Below are 24,982 nucleotides of genomic sequence, written 5' to 3' on the forward strand. Positions count from 1 at the left end.
TTTAATGAAGTTTATAATTTTTAAGTGTAATATATATGATATTGTTTAAATTTATATTACCTTTCCAGTTGTAAGGAAGAGTTTTATTAAAATTTTATGATTTGTAAAATGTGTTCTCAAAATTATAATTTTTAAAAATATATATTTTATAATTTTAATATAAATGATGAATTATCATTTATTTATTTATTTATTTATTAAATTATTAGTTAGGAATATTAAAATAAATTTTTAGTTATATTTGAAGGGTTAAATAAGATATTCCCTATTAATTTTAGGGTAAACTATACGTTTACTGCCTAAACTATCAGTTTTGGTCTATTTAGTACCTAAACTCTCGTTTTTTCAAAACCATACCTAATATTTAGTTTTTGTTTCATTTTAGTACTCTGCCATTAAAAACTTAAGGGATGGGTTCGTCGGCCGCCGTGTCTACAGTTGTCGGTCGTAACATCCATTGGCCGATTGAACCTAAACTTTCTAGCCCACATCTTTTTGACCCCTTAAAAACGATTCCGACCTCAGTTTCACCGGGAAATGACTCAATATCAACAAATCGACGATGAAATCTTCAATTTCTTCATCATTCGTTCTCCATGGCCCACCTTCCAATGGGCTTGAAACTGAACTATATTGGTCGACTCGTCATTCTTTCGTGGTTTACCATTCAGATTGGTCGTCGGTCCACCGGAGTTATGCCACGTCAGCCCGTCCATTACGTTTTTAAAGATGAGGTACTAAAATGAAACAAAAACTAAACGTTACATATGGTTTTGCAAAAAATGAAGTTTAGGTACTAAAACGGATAGAAACTGATAGTTTAAGTATTAAACTCATAATTTACCCTTAGTTTTAATATGACACATCATCCCCTCAACAACAACTAACAACGGTTGACAATGCTATGTCTATTTTGTAATAAAATTCAAAATATAATATCAATTTTATAACTTTTAAAAATATCATGCCCAAAATATTGTTTTAAGATACTTTAGTGACCATTTTTAAACTTTACCCTAAAAGAATGTAGTTTACGTATTTAATATTTTTTTATTATTAATATAAATAAATACAAAAAATCTCAAATAATAACAATAATTATATCGTTATTTGAAAATTCGGCATTCTTTCGGTAGCGTGGGAGGTGGTTGGTGACGCCTTCCAAATCAATTTCACAACCACAACAACATCGTTAAGAACGAAAATAATTGATGTTTTCCTTTGTTTTGGACAGGCTAGAGAGAGAGAGAGTGCGATAGCACAGGTTAGCAAAATCTACAGTGGAACACAAAAAAAAGTGTTTTTCCCCATGTCCCATCACCCCAGAAACCCAAATCTCTACATTCAGTTTCATTTGGACCAACTCTCAAAGCAAGTTTTGCACCTTCTTGCGGGTTTTGATTTTGAAGAGCAGTTGTAAGTTGGGAGCAGTAAAGGCATGGTCTTTGAAGGTTTCCGCTTCAATGACAACATCGGAGAAGCCATCCAGAGCATCGGAAATCGTGCTTCAACCAATTAAGGACATTTCGGGCACGGTCAAGTTGCCCGGGTCCAAATCACTGTCCAATCGGATTCTGCTTTTCGCTGCTCTATCCGAGGTTTGTTTATTTCATTACTCTGATGAAGGTTGGTGTTTATACCTCTTAATTACTATATGCTTTAATTTTTGTTCGACATGTAGGGAAGCACTGTGGTAGACAATTTGTTGAACAGTGGCGATGTTCATCACATGCTGGTTGCTTTGGGGAAACTTGGGCTACATTTGGAACATGACAGTGAAAAGAAACTAGCGATTGTGGAAGGTTGCGGTGGTCGGTTTCCTGTTGGTAAAGGCGACGGTCAAGAAATTGAGCTTTTTCTTGGGAATGCTGGAACTGCAATGCGACCATTTACTGCTGCTGTTACCGCTGCCGGTGGCAATTCAAGGTCTGTCCAATTATGGTAGATTTAAGAAGATATAATATTGAAAGGCGATCATGAATCATTTTACATTGATGTTTCTCTATAAGAGGGAATTCAACAGTTAAAAGGGGATGTAAGCTTTTCACTGAATTCTTTTAGTTGAGTATGCAAATAATTTGTATATTCATGGAACCATCTGCTTATATGCTATTGCTCTTCGTTTCATGTATAGCTATCATGTTTTTGAGCTAATGCTTATGTGTTATTCATCTTTTTAGCCACATACTTGATGGCGTACCTCGAATGAGAGAGAGACCTATTGGGGACTTGGTTACTGGTCTTAAGCAGCTCGGGGCAGATGTAGAGTGCACTCTTGGCACGAATTGTCCCCCTGTTTATATAAATGGAAAGGGTGGTCTTCCTGGGGGAAAGCTATGGCTCAGATCATTTCTATTATGTTCTTGTGGTTTTATATCGTCGGAAAACTGTTTTTGTAAAGGTCGTCCTAAAATCGCTTCAGAAATTGCTTTTCTAAAGTAGATATGGGGAGCCACCTAAGCTACTACTAGAAATGAGCTGTCATTCCATGTCATCATGCAGCAATATTATTTTAGGTTAAACTCTCGATCTCCATTCTCATAAACCCAATGCATCACCATCTGTGGATGTATAGATGCCAATTAGGTTGTAATTCTGTCTAGTCAAATAAAAATATGGCAGTTGCAAAACCTTTCGAGTAGATATTTGTTTTTGAATTCTACAATGTGTCGCAGTTTGTCGACACCGTTTTTTGTCCGGATGGGAAAAGACCGATATCGACTTGGGGTTGTCTCTTTGAAAATGTTTTCAAAATGTGAGGAGTCGTCATCAATCATTTAAGGTGTTATTGGAACACCATAAAAATCGGGTGATTTTAATAAAACATTTTATTTTAATAAAAGATGAGTTTTGGGTATGCAAAAATCCAGAAATCAGGTTCGGAAGTCAGTTACGTGTGGGGAAGGATTAGCACCCCACAAGTATCTAAAAATTAATACCTAGTTGATTACCTTATATTTAAAATTGGAAATTTTGAGTTCGATCTTTATTTAATTTAAAAATCATTAAGGATGCAAAGTTGAAAAGAATATTCGTTTATTGAGACTGATAGCATTCGACCCCGAGCGTAAATGCGGAAGATCAACTATTGTGTCTAATAACCGAACATTGCCTCGTTTTTAGAAAACATGACGTGGTTTTGAAAAGGATGTTGACATATTTAGGGAATTACCAGTAGTCACCCCCTGAGCGCGATCTCGAGAGATATACTATTAATTCCTTAAATAAGTGAACGGTTTCTTAGAGTTAAAATAAAATGCAATCAGACACAATTTTATTCATCCCAATTAAACTAAAAGTAAATTAAGGTTTTTTCTAGCTTAAAGTGTCAAATTATGAAAATTAAGGAACCTAGGGGGCTCAAATTTTAAAACGTAGGCTCTAGTATTAATCTTATTTAATTTTAAAATAATTATTGAATCGAATAACCGAGATGGTCCCTCGAGCGTTTACGCGAGAGCAGACTCGCATTATCCTCTAAATTAAAGACTAGTTTGAAATCTAAGTTAAAATGAAGGCTCTATTTAACCTATTTAATTATGTCAATATTAAAGCTTTAACTGAGGTTTGGGGATTAATAGGGTCAAAGTCTAAAGTATCAGGTTCTAAAATACTTAAAAGAATAATGACCTAATTGTAATAAAATCTAAAGTTGAGAGACTAGTTAAAACTTAATTATTACCTAAATTATTAAACTAAAATTTTTAGAAAATATTAATTATTAATTAATTTTTAATCAAACAATTGATTCGAGTAATCGGTCATATAATGCGAAAACTCGACTTGCATTGCTCCCTAATTAAACTATAATGTCTTCCTAATTTCTCAAATTGATTCGAATATTAATCTAATTTAAAAACTAAATCTAGAATTAAAACTATGAAACAAAACAAGTTAAAATAAACTTAATTGAAATAATTAAAACAAAAGATAATAAAAACACTAAAAAATATAAAATAAAATAAATATAAAATAAAGACCTAATTGCATAAATATAAAATAATAATGACTAAAATACAAGAAAATAAAAGTTAGTAACTAAATAAGAAATAAAAAATTACCAAAATGAAAATATTAAAATAACAGTAGCTAAATCAGAAATTAACGATGACTAAATTAAAAGAAAACAACACAAACATGCATAATCGGAATAAAATAAAAAGGGAGACCATAGTATGAAATTCGCTGAAGCTGGGAACTTATGCATGATTTACCTAGTAAGATATGTGAACCAAGCAAAAATCCCCTTAGAATCTGGAGACCTTATGCATGATTTCCCCAAAAAAGTTTAAAATTTAGACCCCCATTTACTTTTCTTTAAACACGTGAAGGCCAAACAAAAAAAAAGTTGTCTTTCTTTCATTTTTTACAGAACTAAACTCCCCTTCAAAATCTCTTTTCCTCACTCCAAGCGACCGAGAAGGCCAAGCGCCACCCCACTTCCGGCCACCAAGCTACGAACCACCATACGCGGTGGTCATTCCACCTTAAATCGACACCAACTATTCCACCCTCTAACCAACAATACGACTACCCCGACGACCACTCCAGAAACAAGGTAAATCTAAAATCTCTTTGAGTTGCGATTTTCGGTTCTTTTTTATTGTTAAAAAATCTATGTATTTCGAAAATAAATTGAGATTGCTTTAGAAACGAAATGTTTTTTTATTTCCTCTAAAAAAACGAGAGAAGACGCCTTACAATTATTTCACTATCCTTGCTATTCAAATCCCCTACTAACAAACCAAAAACGAAGAAAAAACCAAAAATAGAGCCAAAATGCAGAGAAAACCAAAGTAAAAACACTGTTTTTTCATTCCATTTTCGGGGGAATCCTCCGTCCTTGATATATGGGGGATTGGGGTATTAATAACCCCAACCACTAATTATTATAAAAAAGTCAAAGAAGATGATTATTTCATCCCTAAATTTTTGGGGAAAATAGTGGAAAAGGGGAGAGTGATTTACAAGGGTGGTTGGGTGGTAGGTGAACGGTATTTTAAAAAATGGTGAAGGAAACATGGGATGGTGGTAGGGTTTGAAAAAATGGTGCTTACAGTTGCCTCTCTTTTCTCATTGCTGTGAAACAGGAATGGAGCAAAGATAATAAAACACCATTTTTCATCTTGGACTCTTCTTGTTGCGGGTTTTTCTCATAGTGATCTTTCTTCCAAAAATGTTGATCCCTCAAAAAATGTGTTGTTGATTCAACTCCATATGTGATGAATCGAGCAAGAATAACAATGTTGACGATGCTGATCCAACTCTGTATGCAATGGATTTGAGCGAAAATAGAAATGTCGATCCAGATCCTTCTATGATGGAATCGAACGAGATGTTGGTGCTGATCTACCTCCTTCTGTGATAGAATCGAGCTAAAAGTTGACGCTTATCCAACTTCTTCTTCGATGGATTTGAGTGAAATAAATGTCGATCCACCTCATTCTGTGATGGAATCGAACAAGATGTTGGTGCTAATCTACCTCCTTCTGTGATAGAATCGAGCTAAAAGTTGATGTTGATCCAACTCCTTCTGCGATGGATTTGAGAAAAATAAATGTCGATCCACCTATTTCTGTGATGGAATCGAACGAGATGTCGATGTTGATCTACCTCCTTCTCATTCTGTGATGGAATCGAACGAGATGTCGGTGCTGATCTACCTCCTTCTGTGATATAATATAGCAAAAAGTTGAACATGCTCTTCATTATGAATTCTCTACTGCAATGTTGATCGATTTATCTTCTCTTTGAAAATTTTCAAACCTGCAAAAGATTATCATATGTAAGAAATAATTGTGTTTGAAGTACCCGAAGGTATTGACCCAAAGGTTCTCGAATTTTACTGAGATCAATTTCTTTAAAAAATGAAGACGTGAATTGATTCTTTGCTAAAATCTTCTTCTTCAATCATGGAATTGTGAAATGAAATCTCTACTAACTTTGGAATTCTTGTCAAATATTCAACATCTGGATGAAAATGAATAAGAAACTTGTTTTAAGAGAAGTTCTCTCGAGTGAGATAAATTTCTTGTTTTAAGGGAAAACTGTATCAAGCGAGACGAAGTTAGTTTTAAGAAAAACCATCTCGAGTGAGATAAAATTTCTTGTTTCAATGAAAATTGTCTCAAGAGAGACAAAATTTGTTTCAAGAGAAACTGTCTTAGAGACAAACTTTGTTTCAAGAGAAACTGTCTTAGAGACAAACTTTGTTTCAAGGAAAACTATCTCAAGGGAGATAAAATTCATTTCAAGAGAAACGTTTTCAAAGTTTATGTTTCAAGAGAAACTGTCTTAAGGGAGGCAAAATTTTCTTTCAAGGGAAACTGTCTCAAGGGAGACAAAACTTTCTGTTTTGAGGGAAACTATCTCAAGCGAGATAAAATCTTATGTTTCAAGGGAAACTATCTCAAGCAAGACAAAATCTTCTATTTCGAGGGAAACTATCTCAAGCGAGATAAAATCTTCTGTTTTGAGGGAAACTATCTCAAGCAAGATAAAATCTTCTATTTCAAGGGAAACTATCTCAAGAAAGATAAAATCTTCTGTTTCGAGGGAAACTATCTCAAGCGAGATAAGATCTTCTGTTTTGAGGGAAACTATCTCAAGCGAGATAAAATCGTCTTTAAAAACAATATTGAGTGAAATGAAATGCCTTCTTTCGAGTAAAAAACCGTCTAAAGCGAGACAAATATTGTTTTAAGAAAAACAATATTGAGTGAAATAAATCTTCTTGTTTCGAGTAAAAACTGTCTCAAGTGAGACAAATCTTGTTTAAGAAAAACAATCTTGAGTCAAATGAAATGTCTTCTTTCGAGTAAAACAGTCTCAAGTGAGACAAAGTCCGTTTTAAGAAAAACAATCTATAGTGAGATAAATCCTCTGTATTAAATGAGACTATCTCAAGGGAGAAAAAATTTTATATTGGAAATGTTGAATCTGAAGATGATTATTCTCTCTTGTTGAGGACGTCTTTTTGTCTTTTAATCTTATCTTCTCTTAGTACTTGAGAGAGACTAAGATAGGATTTCAATGACTAAGAGGGGTAGTTTTTATCAATAGTGTAGGCTGCCATATTTGAGAATGAGAGGAGATGTCGCGATATTATATTTTATTAGGTTCCTTTGACTAGAGATACGGGAGCATTTTCAGCAAACCCTATCGAGCAAGTGGAGCTTAGATAAATCAAATATGCTTGAGAGATAAGTTTTAGCATCCTTAAATCAATCTCTACCATTCATTCTCGTGGAAGCTTGTTGTGTGAGGATTATCAAAATGTCATTTATTTACTGTTTTTATCATTTTTTTATTGTCTAGACATTTCTATCATTTTCAACATTACAATCTGCACTTGCCACTACATTTCCATTTGCTACCCCATCAAACTATCTATCCATATCCACCAACATACATTTTTCATTACCGTGACATTCTCCATTAGTACATATCATCACTAACTATACTTAGACAGGGTAGTGCTTTTCTTTGGTTAAACTTTGTAATTTCCACTAATCCCTATGAAGACGATACTCACTCATCACTTTATTACTTTTGTGATTGTGTATACTTTCACATTATTTGCGTATAATTTTATAGTACTCGCAACACACAACAAGTTTTTGGCGCCGTTGTTGGGGATTGGCAACGTGAAGTTAATTAGTTTTGCCAAAGCATTTTATTTTTGCTACTTTATTTTTTTAGTCTACTTAATATTTTTGCTTTATTCTTTTTCAGGTTTATTTAGTGTATGCCTAGAGGACATTCTGAAGAGCCATTGGAACAAATAGAACCTAAGATTGAAAGATTCTTTAGACAAAGGAGACATACTCAACGTGCTTGAGAAAATATGTATCAAATTGGAAATCAGAGCATTAGTCAAGATGATAGAATTCAGAATGCCGAGGCATTACAAAATGCTGGACCTACTGATAGGCCTCATGTTATTCGTGATCATTTAAATCCGATGCTAGATGATTTGAATCCTGGAATTATGGCACCCGAAATTCAAGCTGAACATTTTGAGCTTAAACCAGTTATGTTTAATATGTTGAATTCTATAGGGCAGTTTGGGGGCATGCCAAGTGAAGATGCTAGGCAACATATTCATAATTTTTTGGAGGTTTATGATTCTTTCCGCTAGGGAGGAGTGCATGAGGATGTGCTGAAATTAAAGTTGTTTCCATATTCTTTGCATGACCGAGCAAGGGCATGGTTGAGTGGTGTTCCATCCGGTTTGATGGAATCATGGACCTGATCTTGGCAAGAGTTTCTTATTGCGGTATAAGCCACCAAACTTGAACACTCAGCTAAGTAATGTCATAACATCCTTTCGCCAGGGCGACGACGAATCTATGTATTAGTGTTGGGATCGTTACAAGAGTTTGCTATGAAAGTGTTCAAATCATGGTTTTCATGATTAGACTCAAGTAGTTATGTTTTATAATGGAGTCAATGCATCCACGAGGATGATGCTAGATGTCTCGGCAAATGGGACATTGCTAGATAAATCATTTACTGAGGCGTTTTCTATTTTGGATAGAATTGCTAATAATGACTATCAATTTCCTTTCTCAAGGCTTGGGAGTTGGAGGAAATCACCTAGAACATTTGAGTTAGATACCAAGGATTCGATGTCCACTCAACTCTAAACTATTAATAATATACTGAAAAATTTACAACGTTCCACTGAAATGAAGGAAGTGAAACCAACTAGCTTGGCATGTCTATTATGACAAGGCAATCATCACAAGAGTGAATGCCCAACCAACCATGACTCCATCAACTTTGTAGGCAATTTCAATCGAGACAATAATAATCCTTATTCTAATACTTATAATGCAGGATAATGTCAGCATCCCAATTTTTCATGGGGAAATCAAGGAGCCCACAATGTTAGTCAATCCACTCGGCAGCAGAATCACAATGAATCTCAAGGGTACCAAAATTCTATGCGATGGCATAATACCAACAAAAGAGCTTCATCTTCAGCAAGCATTAGTTCATTGGAAGCTACAATTCAAAGATTTCATCTCTACCACGAAGACAATGATGCAAGAACATTCTACTTCAATTAAAAATCAAGGAGCTTTACTTCATAGTCAAGGCGTCTTACTCCAAAGCCATAACTCATCTTTGAGAGCTTTGGAAGGTCAAGTTGGTCAGATTACTGTGACATTGCAAGAGCGTCAGCAAGAACATTTGCCAAGTGACATTGAAGTCACTAAAACACATGGAAAAGAGCATTGTAACATGTTAACTCTTAGGAGTGGAACACAAATTAACCAACAAGTCAAAGTTGGTGGGACACAACAAGATGATTCTACCCCCTGATAAGGAAGTGGTGGCGGGTTAATGGACGTTTCTCTTGTTAAAGAATAAAACCTAGAAAGATCTTACTCGATGAAGAACAAAGGGGAATTAATGCTAGAAGGTGACTTCCTTATGAAGGTGAACGGTAAAGATGATGATGGTGAGGATGAATTTGTGGAAAATAGATGATAAGTGTCCTATCGAACCCTCCTAGTCACAATGAAAAGGCAAACTCGATAATATGGATCTAAGTATCCTATCAAACCCTCCTAGTTGCAATGAAAAGACAAACTCGATAATATGGCTCTAACCAATCCTCCTAGCCACGATGAAAAGGCAAATTGGAGTGTGAAGATTAATCTCCCTCACAAGAACTTGAAAGAACTCCTGGAGAAGAAGTTTCGAAGGCACAAGGTAATCAACAATTGAAAAAACGAACTCTTATTGTATTATTAATCAAAGAAATCTTTGTTACAAAGTTGAATGAAGCCTCCTTTATATAGGGGGTGAGTTCTAAGGGTCCTAAATAACTAATGAATAAAATAATAGCAAACTAAATATGTTTTAACTCTAATTCCTAATAAAATAATAATAACTAAAGATAATGTTTTAACTCAACCTTGATTCCTAATAAAATAATAAATCTAATCCTAAAAGATAAATATCATACTATATTAAATTATATTACAAATAATCAATAAAATTATTGAAAATTCGTAATATTTACAAATCCCGTATTAATATCGTATAGGAATTTCTGCATGTTATGTCTTCAGTAAAATGAATGTATCTGGAGTTCCCAATATTCGATTGATGCAATTAAAGAACCGTTGGAAATATAAGAGACAAACTGTTGTATCTCTAGAAGACATATAGACTGGATAACATCCGGATCCAATTCAAAAAGTCATTTCAAGTATGTTGCTATTCTGGTCTTCTTTTCCAAGTCTTGGATGAGTGGATCATTTGGAAGAGTTATTACTTCTTCCTTTGATGTAAGCCTTGTGATGCATGTATCATCCTCCCTTTCTTCAAAAAGATTTGACCTCGAATCTGAAACATTAAAGGGAACAACATTAGAATCGTTTAATGATTCATTCACATTATGCTTACCGAATAGATATGCTTTGAATCTTCGAGACTTTAGTCTTCTAATAAGTTCGAGTAAAAACATTAGTCTAAAGAAGCATGTATTATGGAATCTGATTTATGTATCATTCCCCCATTCCTCAAAAGGATTCATCATCGAATCTGAAAATCCAAGAGAAAGAGAATTAGATGTGTTGAAAGTAAAACTTGTGAAACATTTACCAGGATCAATGTGATGTGTCATTATGCGTGTTAGTCGAGGTTTCTTCTTTGTAGGAACTGATTTCTTGTAGTCTTGAAATCCTCTTTTGCATACAAGTCTTGTAATATAATATTTAGGTTGAAATTCAACATGGCGCCAACTAGTGTTGGATTTTTGTATGATTGCTTAAGATAATTTCTCCATGGTTTTATTCGTGTGTGGCAAGAATGAGTGTTTAAAAACCATGTCAACTTGTTTGTTAAAGTATTCCCTTAAGTCTCCTAAGTGTGGTTCATGAATTAAGAATTCTTGGGAGGAGATTTATGGGCTGTAGAACCTGTTTAGTTGGCAAGGAAACTGATATACAAGATAATTCTCATTAAAAACACTTTTAAAAGTATGGGTAAAAATATCAGAAATATCCGAGTTATCGTTATATATATCTTTGATATGTTCAATTCTCGAAATAATAGTATGCTTAAGAGTAAACCTTCGTGGTAGTGCATCATCTATTATGCTTTGCTTACCTCAGTCTTTGGAGTCTCGTAAATCGTAACTCTTCATTGATATGGCATAGTGATTAAGGCTTTCATGTGGTAACCCGTCAAGAGGGTCACCTAGCACTATTCGATAGCTCTTGGTGATGGAAGATGGTGTGGGCCAGTCTTGTGTTGCTTTTACTTTCTCATCATTTACATGGATTCCCTGTGCACGAACTATAAAGCATGTGGAGTTGTTCAAGTCATGTTTCGTCATTAAGATGGTGTCATGACTAAGGCTTTCCTGGATGTAGCCTTTTTGTAACAAATCTAACTCTTCGGTTTCTTCGAGATTGTATGTTTGATGAGGTATGATGGAACCTTGGATTAGATTGGTTTGGGTGGTAATTTGTTAGGTGGATCACCTAACACTTCTCGAAAATCCTGTAAAATTGATGAAAACACACTAGGCAAATCCTTGTTAATGTTAGAAATCGAAATAATTGATTTCCTAAAGCGAAAAAGGATGGAAGGTTGTTTATAAAGAAGGATCCCTCTCAATTATTTTGTGCTCACACATAGATTTTGAGTCACTCTTTTCTTCTCACAATTAGGTTCACTCACCTCCCATGGGTCATTATTCTTTTGGCTTTTGTAACTAGTGACCTCTTTTGCTTTTGCCTCTTTCTAAGATTTTTCTTTTTTTGCTTTCCCTACCTCATCATAAATTCTCATTTGATCTTTAGGGGTTAGAGGTGTGTCATTCTTTGCTGGTTGTTGTTTCTCATTGTCAGGTTTGTCATCTCTCAACTTTTTTAAAGAAGGTGGAGTAGAAGATGAGGAAGGATTTGAAGGATTACCTTGGTAAGAGGATGAAGTACCTTGATAATGTTCTCTAAATCAGAATCTCCTTTGGATTTGTGCTTCGATTGTCATTGCTTTCATTAGTGTATCTTCAAGGTTTTCGTACCTATAGTGGTCAAGAAGATTAGTGATGTTTAAGTTCAAGCCAACGACGAATCTTGATACGATGACCTCTTCTTTTTCGGTTATGTTAGCCCTATTGAGCAAGGACTGCATCTCCTTATAGTAGTCTTCAACTGAACTTCTACATTGTTAAAGTTGATGTAGTCGTAGTTTAACTTCTCGTGTATAATACGTCGGTAGGAATCGCTTCCTCATGGTTTGTTTGAGGTCAATCCAAGAAGTGATTGTTTGAATTTGGAAGTTCTCGATCTTTTTCCTTGTTTGCATCCAACAAGATCGAGCATATCCTTCAAATTTCATGGTGATGAGGGGAACTTGTTTAGCTTGGGGGCAGTCATGGTATGCGAACATGATATCAACTTTTCCTTCCTAATCGATGTACCTGTCTGAATCGTTGTCTCCTTTGAAAGACGAGATCGTGAACTTTGGTTTTGCAAAGAGTTTGGGTGCTTGGAAATGTGGTTGTTCTCGTCTGGGTACCAAAAGTTCAGCATTGTTTGGTCTTGTATTATGGTTTGGTAGATCCAGTTATGGTTCTTGTCGTTCTCTCACAGTTTCATGAAATTTTTCAATTTGAGTCGTGAGTCGGGCAAGTGCGGCTAAGATAGCCGTAAGTGTCTTGTTGTTATTGTTGCCCATCTTGAAATCATAACACTCAAATTTTTTTTTAAAAGTAAAATAAAAATAAAAGAAAGAAAATTCAACAAAGCAAGAAACCTCACAAGTCACTCCAAGAAAGTAACACAATGAGAGGCAAGTAAGCCAATCTTGTACTCTTTAAAACTCACTTTACCAAGTAGCCTTCCATAGTTTGTATCGGAGTTTGATTACTAGAAAAGGCGATAAGAAAACCTAAAAGCTGTAAGAGGCCAAATAAGGGTTAGACTCCAAGAGAATGAGAATGCAAAGAAAGAATAAATATGCAAACTTTTTAGTCCTACTAACACAAGAAAGATAATGTGTTAGATAATGAAAAAGAACAATTAAAAGGAAAAGCAAAAGAACCTAAAGCACTAAGAGTCAAAGAAAAAAAGAAGAACCAAACCAGAAACCTAGAAAATGCTGGATCAACTTGAGAAATGTTTTTGAGGAGGTTACCGGTGTCCAAAAATTTTGGAAAAATTCTTTAATGTCTTTCGATGCATCAAGAAACCACTTTTAAAATTTCAAAACCGAATACCTTCAGTAGTATCCAGTAGACTCTGTTGAACGGTGAGTCCTCAAACAATCTATTTTTTGTAATGCTTTGCTCGAAGGCGTTCTTGATCTCCAAAAATTTTTATTTTTTTTTGAATTATATTCAATATATGTAGTTTCAATATGGAAATTTTCACTACAAAATTCCTCCTATAGAAATTTTAAAAATTCGACAAGATTCTAGGCCGAGTATGCCGATGATACTTGAATTATGTATTTGAAGGCTCTAATGAACTCCTATTAGGGTGAATTTTGGACTGGAGATTACTCTTAGGATGATTACGATATATGGTGAAATTCATCCGTAAATTCCTTCGTTTGCATTTTTTGAAATTTTGTTTTTTTGCCCTTTTTTCATTTATTTTTTAAAAAAACAACAAACTAACAAGAAGGATTTGAATCTAAATCAAAATTAAATAAAAAACAGAAATGATGAATATTTTGTGAACTAGCTCCGTTGGGATACCTTGACGGTTTTGTGTGCAAGAACAAGCAAGATTTCTTGCTTCTTTCCAATAATCGACCCAAATATGATACCAATTGATAGGTAAGCAGTAGTAGGTTAATGGAAGTTGCTCTTGTTGAAGAATAAAACCTAGAAAGCTCTAGACTCGATGAAGAACAAAGGAGGATGAATACTAGAAAGTGACTTTCTTATGAAGGTGAATGATAAAAATGATGATGGTGAGGATGAATTTATGGGAAATAGATGGATAAGTGTCCTATTGAACCCTCCTAGTCGCAATGAAATGGAAAACTCAATAATATGGCTCTAACCAACCCTCTTAGTCACGATGAAAAGGCAAATTGGAGTATGAAGATTAATCTCCCTCACAAGAACTTGAAAGAACTCCATGAGAAGAAGCTTTGGAGGCATAAGGCAATCAACACTTGCAAAAACGAACTCTCGTTGTATTATTAATCAAAGAAATCTATGTTACAAAGTTGAATGAAGCCTCCTTTATATAGGGGGTGAGTTCTAAAGGTCCTAAATAACTAATGAATAAAATAATAGCAAACTAAATATGTTTTAACTCTAATTCCTAATAAAATAATAATAACTAAAGATAATGTTTTAACTCAACCTTGATTCCTAATAAAATAATAAATATAATCCTAAAAGATAAATATCATCCTATATTAAATTATATTACAAATAATCAATAAAATTATTGAAAATTCGTAATATTTACAAATCCCGTATTAATATCGTATAGGAATTTCTGCATGTTCTGTATTCAGTAAAATGAATGTATCTTGAGTTCCCAATATTGGATTGATGCAATTAAATAACCGTTGGAAATATAAGAGACAAACGGTTGTATGTCTAGAAGACATGTATACCGGATAACATCAGGATCCCATTCAAAAAGTCATTGCAAGTCTATTATTGTTCTGGTCTTCTTTTCCAAGACTTGGACGAGTGGATCATTTGGAAGAGTTATTACTTCTTCCTTTGAAGTGAGCCTTGTGATGCATTTATCACCCCACTACTGAAAATGATGAAGCTGAATTACATGATGATATCATTTCTAAGAAGGACATGGAGGAGGGTTCTACTAATGAACCTGCCAATGCACAAAATTCTGATGCCAAGGCAAAAACAATTCCTACTCCTACAGTTAAGGAAGCTAGACTCCCACCACCCTTCCCACAAAGATTGAAGAAGCATAATGATGAAGTTCAGTTCAAGAAGTTTGTGGACATTCTTGATCAGATCCATATTAACGTACCTCTCTTGGAAGTTATTGAACAGATGTCGACGTATGCCAAATGTCTTAAGGAAATTTGTACCAAGAAGAGAAAAGTAGTGAAGTATTAGACAGATGCCACAGTAACAGAATTTTGTTCTTTATTAAGTAAGTTGCCACTAAAACAAAATGATCTGGGCAACTTCATTATTCCTTGTTCTATAGGAGCTAATTTCGTTAGAAAGACACTATGTGATCTTGGTTCAAGTGTGAATTTAATGTCCAAATCTATATTCTTGAAGCTTGACATAGGAGATATAAAATCCACATCAGTTATTTTACAACTTGCCGACAGATCCTATGTTAAACCTTAAGGGAGAGTAGATGTTGTAATAATAAGGGTGGATAAATTTGTGTTTCCAGTAGACTTCCTAATTCTGGATTGCGAAGTTGATTCCAAGGAACCCATCATTCTGGGTAGACCTTTCCTAGCCACTGGTCGTATTTTGATAGATTGTGAAAAAGGTGAACTCACCATGAAAGTGGCTTATCAGTGTGTGACTGTCAATGTGTTTCGTACTCTCAAGTATGTTGATGACACTGAAGAATGCCAAGGCATTTCTGAATTGAACTAAGTAATTGAAGTATAAACTGAACAACTTTGCCAGAACAATTTTACTCAGCTAGCAGACAAGAAATATTGGATGGATGATGAAATTTTAGAGGAGTATGACAACTTCCCAATTTTGGAGAAGTAATCTATCTTACTACTAGCTAGATCATGTATGAATTTTGAACCTTTGACTTTTGATGAATTTATTCCTCCTAAGCCATCGTTATTGTATGCACCTACCCCAGAGCTTAAGACCTTGCCAGGGCATCTTAAATATGTTTACTTGGGTAGTGAAAAAACTTTGCCGATGATTATTTCCGCTAAACTTACTACTAACCAAGAGAAAAGTTTGTTAAGTGATTTGATGCAGCATAAGAAAGAACTTGGTTGGACTATGGCTGACTTGAAAGGAATTAGTCCCACGATTTACATGCATAAGATTATGTTAGAGGAAGGCCACGACAACTCGATAGAACTACAAAGAAGACTCAACCCTATTATGAAGAAAGTGGTAATAAAAGAAATTCTGAATTGGCTTGATGCTGATGTAATTTACCCTATATCAAATAGCTCATAGGTGAGCCCTGTAAAATTTTTGCCAAAGAAAGGAGGTACAACTATGGTTACCAATGAGGATAATGAGTTATTACCCACTCGCACTATTACTGGATGGAGGATATATATGGATTACCATAAGCTCAACAAAGCTACAAAAAAGGACCATTTTTCTCTACCTTTCATTGACCAAATGTTGAATCGATTGGCAGGCAAAGTATTCTATTATTTTTTATATGGGTATTCAAGGTACAATTAAATTTCTATCGCACCAGAGGACCAGGAGAAGACCACATTTACTTGTCCCTATGGTACTTTTTCCTTTAGGAGGATGACTTTAGGACTCTATAATGCCCTGACAACATTTCAACGTTGCATGCAAGATATATTTTCTAACATGGTTAAGGATTTCCTTGAGATATTCATGGACGACTTCTCTATTTCTGGAGACAATTTTGAGTGATGCCTCAGTAATTTGGCAAAAGTTCTCAAAAGATGCGAGGAAACCAATTTGGTTTTTAATTGGGAAAAATGTCACTTCATGGTGACTGATGGCATTATGTTAGGCCACAAAATATCTCACAAGGGCATTGAGGTGGATAAAGAAAAAATTGAAGTAATTGAAAAATTGCCACCACCAACTTTAGTCAAGGGTATTCGGAGTTTTCTTGGACATGTTGTATTATATAGAAGATTTATCAAGGACTTCTCTAAGATTTCTAAGCCCTTGTGCACATTGCTTCAACAAAACCAACCCTTTGTGTTCGATGAGCTATGCCTAGGCATGTTCACTGAGCTGAAACAATAATTGATCTCAGCACATATTATCGTCCCTCCTGATTGGACATAACCATTTGAGATGATGTGTAATGCAAACGATTATGCGGTAGGAGCTGTTTTGGGGCAATGCCTAGGTAAACTCTTTCATGTTATATATTACTCTATCCGTACATTGAATGAAGCACAATTGAACTACACCACTAAGAAAGAATTACTTGCCGTGGAATTTGCCTATGATAAATTTAGACCATACCTAATAGGCACTAAAGTTATTATTCACACTGATCACTCGACTATAAAATACTTAGTGAATAAAAAGGATGCAAATCCTAGACTTATTAGATGGATCTTACTTTTACAAGAATTCAACTTAGAGGTTATAGATAGACAAGGTACTGAGAACCAAGTTGCTGATCATTTATCTAGGCTAGAGAACAATTTTGAATACCATGACACTGTAGACATTCAAGAGGAATTTCCTAATGAGAAAATTTTATATGCCACGATAATCCCATGGTACGCTGACCGTGTTAATTTTCTTGTTAGTGGAATACTGCCTTTTGATTTGAGCAGCCAGGGTAAAAAGAAATTCAAGCACGATGCAAGGTATTTTTTTTGGACGAGCCATATTTGTTTAAGCATTGGGCTGATCATCTCATTAGACAATGTGTACCTGAAGAGGAACAACGTGACATTTTATACCATTCTCACTCGGCCCCAAGTGGAGGCCATTTTGGAGGAGCAAGGACTGCTGCCAAGGTCCTGCAATTAGGCTTTTATTGGCCAAATCTGTTCAAAGATGCTCAGACATTTTACAAATATTATGATCGATGCCAACGCACTAGAAACATATCCAAGCGACACGAAATGCCACTACAAGGTATTTTGGAAATATAATTGTTTGATGTTTGGGGAATCGATTTCATGGGACCATTCCCATCTTCCGAAGGAGATTTATACATTTTTCTTGCTGTGGATTATGTATCCAAGTGAGTAGAAGCAATAGCAATATCAAGGAATGACTCTAAAATCATACTCAAGTTTTTGCACAAGAATATTTTCACTCGATTTGAAGTACCTCGAGCTATCATTAGTGATAAAGGAACCCACTTCGATAACAAGTTGATTGCAAAGGCACTAAGGAGATATGAAGTTCGTCATAAGATTGCCACAATATATCATCCGCAGACAAATGGTGAAGTTGAGATATCCAATCGTGAGATCAAACAGATTTTATAAAAAGTGGTGAACCTTAGGCTGAAGGATTGGTCACCAAAATTAGATAAAGTACTCTGGGCATATAGAACAGTAATCAAAACTCCTTTGGGCATGTCACCATTCAAGCTGGTGTATGGGAAGGACTGTCATCTCCCGGTCGAACTCGAACATAAGGCGTACAGGGCCATTATCCGATTGAATTTTGATGCTCAGTTAGTTGGGAAGCAGAGATTACTGGAACTTAATGAAATGGAAGAGTTTAGGACACAAGCATATGAAAATGCACGAATATACAAGGAAAAAAACCAAGAAGTGGCACGACCAAAAGCTGATGCCACATCATTTTCACATTGGCCAACAAGTATTGCTTTACAATTCTAGACTTAAACTTTTTTCCTAGGAAGCTTAAATCTTGATGGTCAGGACCATTTGAGGTGCATTATGTTTATCCCCATAGAGCCATTGACATTAAGAACATAGATGATGGGACGATATTCAAAATCAATGGCCAGCGTCTGAAAGCTTATAATGGAGTTCCACCTCTATGTGACAAGGCAGTGTTATACCTACACGATACTGAAGTGTGCCCAAATGAAAACCAAATTTCAATGTCACGACATTGAATTCCGTCGTCTGTGTATAAATAATAAATTTATTTTTTCCACTATTTTTATTTTTATTTTGTTTTGTGTATAATTCTGGTTTGTTTTGTAGATGACCCACAATACTGTAGTAGTGCATGGAGCGGTTATCAAGAAAGGAAAGGAAAAAGAAATTAAAAAGGGGAAAATATTATTTTTGATTTATTATTTTCTTTTCTTTTATTTCCTTATTTTACTTTTATCTCTCTATAGTCTTGTTACATCACATTTAATTTTACAGTTACTTTCTCTTTTTTCCACCTACCCATTTACCTCATCTAGTCATTTCTTTTCAACAATCCACTCACTCCATCTTTCTAATTATTTTCTTTAATTTTTACTTACATCTCTTTCTTCCTTCATTTTCCTCCATAGAATAAACTCTTCAAGCTTTCCAAGCACACAAAATTTACTCTTTTTTTATTTTTTCTTCAAAACGCTGCAAGAATGGTGCGTACGAGACCTACTGAGGCACAAACTCATATTACTCAATAGTTTGAAAATGATGAAGCAAAATCAAGGTTTTAAAAATTCAAAAATAGAAAGCTCTTTTTTGAGTTAGGGTTTATCTTTACAGATGAAGAAGATGGCGGTTTTGGACCAAACGTAATGGATATAATCATTCCACACAAGGGGCACAAGTTTTCAAGGCACCCTGGTTCAGTGAATGCATTGTTGGTGAAAGAATTTTATGCTAATATTTTCAAACTGAACCAGCATGCAATTTTCGTACGAGGTAAGTACATTCGATTTACACCAACTACAATTAATCTTTACTTTCATTTGCAGGGTGTGGAATACCAACATGCAAAGTTTGAGAAAGATGCCGACAGTACAACTTACGATGGAGTTTTGGAGGATTTTTGTTTTTCGAATACCTCTTGGAATGGCCGCTAAACCAACCATTAATCAGTTAACCATGAATACCTCCAACCGCGTGCCAAGCAGTGGAACCATTTCATGAAGCATAAGTTAATACCAGCAGCCCACAATACGACGGTATCTCTCCCCCGATTAATGCTCTTACATTCTATTATGGTAACCCGTTCTATTGATGTGGGTAGGATTATTGTTCAAAAAGTACATGAATGCTTAGGTAAAAAGGCTAGTGATTTAGTTTTTCCAAATCTGATTACTGCTTTGTGTCGTAAGAAAAAGGTATGTGAGAATTCTTTTGATGAAATTTTATTAGGAGTTTCAGGAATTATTAGGGCTCGGTTACCATTACTGTTGGGTTTTGAAAACCCAAAATCTAAGCCCCTGTTAATCAAAAGTCTATAGATAATGTACAATCTAATGTCGAGGCAAGAATGCTTGCCCTCAAAGATGATGTCATGAAAACTCAGACTCTGTTAGACGCTTTGCACGGTAACATAAAAAATTCTTTGGTTATGTGAAACACAAAGATGTTGTGGTGAAAACTATGTTTCAGGAAATACTTCCCCATGTGCAACATAATTTCCTAGGTTTTCCAGATGAAATTCTACCGTCATTTAATGCCGAGGCATCTCTAGAACCAGATGACGTGGATCCCCCTGTTGATGAACCAATTCCAAACACTCAACAATCCCCGACCATGGACTCACTTGCTGTTCCAGCTGACAAAAACCCCATTTCAATTCCTACACCTGAACATTCTCCTGCACAACGTAACAGTGACGTATAAAGACATCGGCTAGATGCATCAACATGTCTCATTACTATTCTACATCTTCAGATTCCATCCCTGTACCACTTTTCAAGCGTACAAGACGAGGAGCTTCCAGCACCTCCACAACAACGCCACCACAAAAAAACACGAGGTACCTCAATTTGCATCCATTTGCATTCATTTTACATTTTATTGTATGTCATATAGTTTTATTTTTTAGTTAGTTCTCTTTAAGAATTAAGGACCATGTTTCCCTTAAATTTGGGGGAGGTAGTGTTTTTTGTAGACATGTGCATGATAGTATTAGCAAAACGTTATGCTATGACATCAGTAATTAGTAAGATTGTTAGAAAAAATGTCTTGATGATACTCGATGCTGATGAACTTTTTAGGCTAGAAATTGAATGTAAATGACTATTGAGAATGATAGAACTGACTTTAGGGCTTGATGCTTTGTGAATTATTCTTACACGAATTGTATGTTCTCTATACTTAGGAAATTTAGAAAATTTTTAAGAAGGAACTCGCATCGAAATTTAGTATTTTGCTTAAAGGATAAATCAATGATAACTCCCTTACATATGAAATTGTGAATAAATGCTTCGACATAGCTGTAGAGGGACACTCCTATTTGTTGTGGCATTGCCTAGAACTTTCTTGAATAAATGGTAGCTAAATGCATATGAGTGAATGACAATAGTCACGGGATGACTCTACCTAACTAGCTTGGGGTGGAAAGTATGCTCCCTTTCACCTAGTGTGTGGGAAGGTAGGTGTGATGGGCTGATTCTCCTCGTAGCATTATATTAAGAAAATGAGTACAAATGTGCTTAATGAATAAGTAAATAATGGGAAAAAACTAGGGGACTAGATTAATTTTTTTTTAAAATTTGTGAAGTATAGATTGGATACAATCATGCACACACACTACCACAGAGACTCTTGACCTAGCGAAAAGTATTTGAATTCTTGATATGTCTAGCATGTTGAAGCCTAATTTTTCTGAGGGTTGAAATTCTATTTTTGTCTTGATTGTTTTACTATTGAACATTGCCATGACATTCTGTTTATGTTAATTGCTATACATTGCTTGAGAAAAAGCAATAGCTTAAGTTTGGGGGTATGATAACTTCCTAAAAAGGCTACTTTTAACGCATTTTCACTTAAGTTATTGTTTGTTAAAAAGCTCATTTTAATCATTTTAGGATCATGTAGTTGCATATAGTTGCATTAGTGGTGGTATTGCTATTTTATCTTGTAAATGTAATGTATAAGGGAAAGGTGTGGTTGTTTATGTTTTATAGGAAATATAAAGCAAAAGGTTACATTGGGAAGGAATGTCGTGATATCACACGTTGCTGAAGCAAATTGAAATGCCTTGGCATTTCTAGCACAAAAAAGGACGAAAAGATATTTTTGTAAAAGGACAGTTGGCAAGGCACGTGTCTGATGGTTATAACCGCCTGTTGGGGACCACTGCCACCTGGGAGGATAAGATTCACACCCAAGGACTGACTCTAGTGGTATGATGGGTAATTGGAATGTTAAAGCCCATTATTACCCTTGGATATTATATTTTTATATACACCGCATATGAGAGAGAAGAAAGAGAGGAAGGAATTGACCATCTTCAGCTAGATTTTCTCACATTCTTCTCCGTATCCTTCTTTTCATTCTCTAGTCGTGTTCCTCCATTTATGGGCTCCAAGGAGTGGTGAGCTAGGTGTCCGAGAGGAGCTAGCAAGCTAAGACGAGCCATGGTAGTTGAGGAGAGCTCCGACTGCGTGCGTCGAAGGCTTCTTCTCCCTTCCCCTTTGTTGTTATTTTCCATTTGATATTAGGTTGTTGTATCAGATGAATTTCATGTTTTGTTTCATGGATGATTCGAACCCTACCATGAACTAACCTTATTTGGTGGGGTTGATTTTATGGATGTTTGATATTATTTTAATGGTAGATTTACATTTCTCATTTTTATTTATTTTATTTTTTTGCTTATGAATGCTTCATTGTCTAAGTTTGTAGGAGGCATGAGAGTGTCCATTACTTAGATGAAGGCTAGGTGTTCGAGAGAAATTTAGCTATTAATACTTGCAGTATTCGAGAGAAACAGAAGTAAGATTCTTATAAGCAATGGGGTGTGGTATTTTATTAAGCTTAGAACCGACATAATAATATTATATCCTAATCCCCTAGTGTTTGAGAGAGACTAAGATAGGATCTCAACGACTAAGAGGGGTAGTTTTTATCAATACTGTAGGCTACCATAATTGAGACTGAGAGGAGATGTCGCGACATTCTATTCTATTAGGTTCCTTTGACTAGAGATACACGAGCATTTTCAACAAACCCTATCGAGCAAGTGGAGCTTAGATAAATCAAATCTGCTTGAGAGATAAGTTTTAGCATCCTTAAATTAATCTCTACCATTCCTTCCCGTCGAAGCTTGTTGTGTGAGGATTATCATAATATCATTTATTTACTGTTCTTATCGTTTTTCATTGCCTTGACATTTCTATCATTTTCAACAATACAATTTGCACTTACCACTACATTTCCATTTGCTACCCTATCAAACTATCTATCCATATCCACCAGCATACATTTTTCATTGCCGTGATATTATCCATTAGTACATATCATCACTAATTATACTTAGATAGAGTAGTGGATTGCTTTGGTTAAACTTTGTAATTTCCACCAATCCTATAGAGACGATACTCACTCGTCACTTGATTACTTTTTCGATTGTGTATACTTGCACAATATTTGCGTATAATTTTATGGTACTCACAACACGCAACAGAAAACAAAAGGAAAAATAACATAAATAGGACATATAAATTAGAAATACAATTAAAAAGAACAAATAGATGACTATTTTGTAAAAACACGTCAATAATGGATGGATCTAAAGTGAAATAAGCCCTAAACTTTTATATAAAACCCACCTTTTTTGTATAAACCCTAAAAATCTCACATACTCTTAACTCTCATCTTCTCATCATCACCACCGCCTTTGTCAAAACAACACCGTTGACAACCTTCGAGCAACGCAGGCCATTGTTCGTCGATGATGGAAATGAAAGGTATTTAACCCTTTTACTCTCCTTACACTCCTATTTCCGAAAGCACTATAAAAACATCCAAAATCACTCATGCATGAATAGATCTAACAAAGAAAGTTGGAATGAAACAAAAGATAGATTTTTTCTTTGATTTCTTTTGACGAAAAAGATTACAAGGCCCTAACAATCTATTACAACAACCCTCTTTTCATTTTTCTCTCTTTTTTTCATGATCCCTTTTTCTTTGATTTTTTCGTCACTATGTTTTCTTTATTTTTTTTAACTTCCTTTTATTTAACTGAATGCTCCTCCTCCCACCAAAAAACCCCTTGAACTAATTTTTTTATGGATATTGTGTGTTTGGTATTGATGAGGTTATAACAGAGATTTGGTGGGGATGGTGGTTCGACGATAGGGGCATGGTTTCCTGGATTTTCAGGGATTGGTTTGGGGTGTTGTTATTTTTTTTACTTGGATGATTTGAGTTGGTATTTTTTATTTTATTTTTTTGACTAGCTTGGTGAAACAAAGATCGGCTGAGATGATGGTGGTGTGGTTCTGGTGAGGCTCCTCGACGGTAGACGATAGTGGCGGAGTGGCTGGTGACAGTAACTTGCAAGGGAGCTAGCAATTACTGGAAACCCTAGGGTTTTAAACCCTAGTTTTCTTTTAGATCACTTGGACTTGTTGTTGGGTTTGGACTTGTAATCTATAAAATAATAATAATAATAATAATAATAATAATAATAATAATAATAATAATAATAATAATAATGATAATAAATGTTTTTGACCCAAACAAAAATGAGTGTCTACAGATTCCACCCTTCTTCTCAAAACTTTTGTATAAGCTATTTTTGAACTTGATAATAAATGTAAATCTTGAGACTTACGTTGCAAAGCTTGAATAATATCATCAATGATACTTAGAATATCTATCATGAGATGATAGATAAATACAAACTCAAAAGATGTCATCACATCATAAACACTCTATGTTTCGCTTCTCTGACTCAAGTGCCCATAACTTATAATGCTCTTAAGAACAGAAAAAATGACATCAAACATCTTGAGCAAGCTACAAAGAGAAGTTAAATATGAACCCCACCTTATATCTTCCGTACATTGTAAAGTGCCAATATGATTTTTTTTTCCATTTCCCATGTTTAACCTTTCAATAGTGATCATATATGCAATATAACTTGCTTGGGTATCCCTCAACTGTTTTCGTCTCTTGCATGAAGAGGTTACTAAATTTATGATGATATTCAAATATGAGAAAAGTTTTGATACTAGAATCACTTCTTTGGATGTTGACAACAATGCCAAGAGTAATATATGAACAAGACAATGAATGTAACAAGAAAATGGACATTCTTTAGGGTGTAATGCTTTCAAACCATTGAATTCTCCACACATATTACTTCTCTATCATATTCTTGACCTCTTATATCTTTCAAATTCAAACAATGATGTGAAAGAACATTACAATCCTCTTTCTT

General features: G+C 34.9%; 1 protein-coding gene across 1 annotated transcript; it reads left to right on the top strand.

The window, feature by feature from the left end:
* Positions 1-596: 596 nt before the first annotated feature.
* Positions 597-2,442, top strand: LOC120208216 (3-phosphoshikimate 1-carboxyvinyltransferase, chloroplastic-like). The gene is made up of 5 exons (XM_039207541.1): positions 597-734; positions 1,235-1,264; positions 1,410-1,598; positions 1,682-1,926; positions 2,181-2,442. Exons 1-5 carry the CDS (start codon positions 597-599, stop codon positions 2,440-2,442), a joined length of 864 nt encoding a protein of 287 aa, XP_039063472.1.
* The last annotated feature ends 22,540 nt before the right edge of the window (positions 2,443-24,982 follow it).

The sequence above is a fragment of the Hibiscus syriacus genome, unplaced genomic scaffold (genome assembly GCF_006381635.1).
Source record: "Hibiscus syriacus cultivar Baekdansim isolate YM2019G1 unplaced genomic scaffold, ASM638163v2 tig00016065_pilon, whole genome shotgun sequence".
NCBI lineage: Eukaryota > Viridiplantae > Streptophyta > Magnoliopsida > Malvales > Malvaceae > Hibiscus > Hibiscus syriacus.

Excerpts from the sequence above, each read along its gene's own strand:
- LOC120208216 (XM_039207541.1), top strand. The coding sequence starts at position 597 with ATGGCCCACCTTCCAATGGGCTTGAAACTGAACTATATTGGTCGACTC. Across the intron at positions 1,599-1,681 it reads TTTTCGCTGCTCTATCCGAG|GGAAGCACTGTGGTAGACAA; the intron begins GTTTGTTTATTT and ends TTCGACATGTAG. Across the intron at positions 1,927-2,180 it reads GCTGCCGGTGGCAATTCAAG|CCACATACTTGATGGCGTAC; the intron begins GTCTGTCCAATT and ends TCATCTTTTTAG.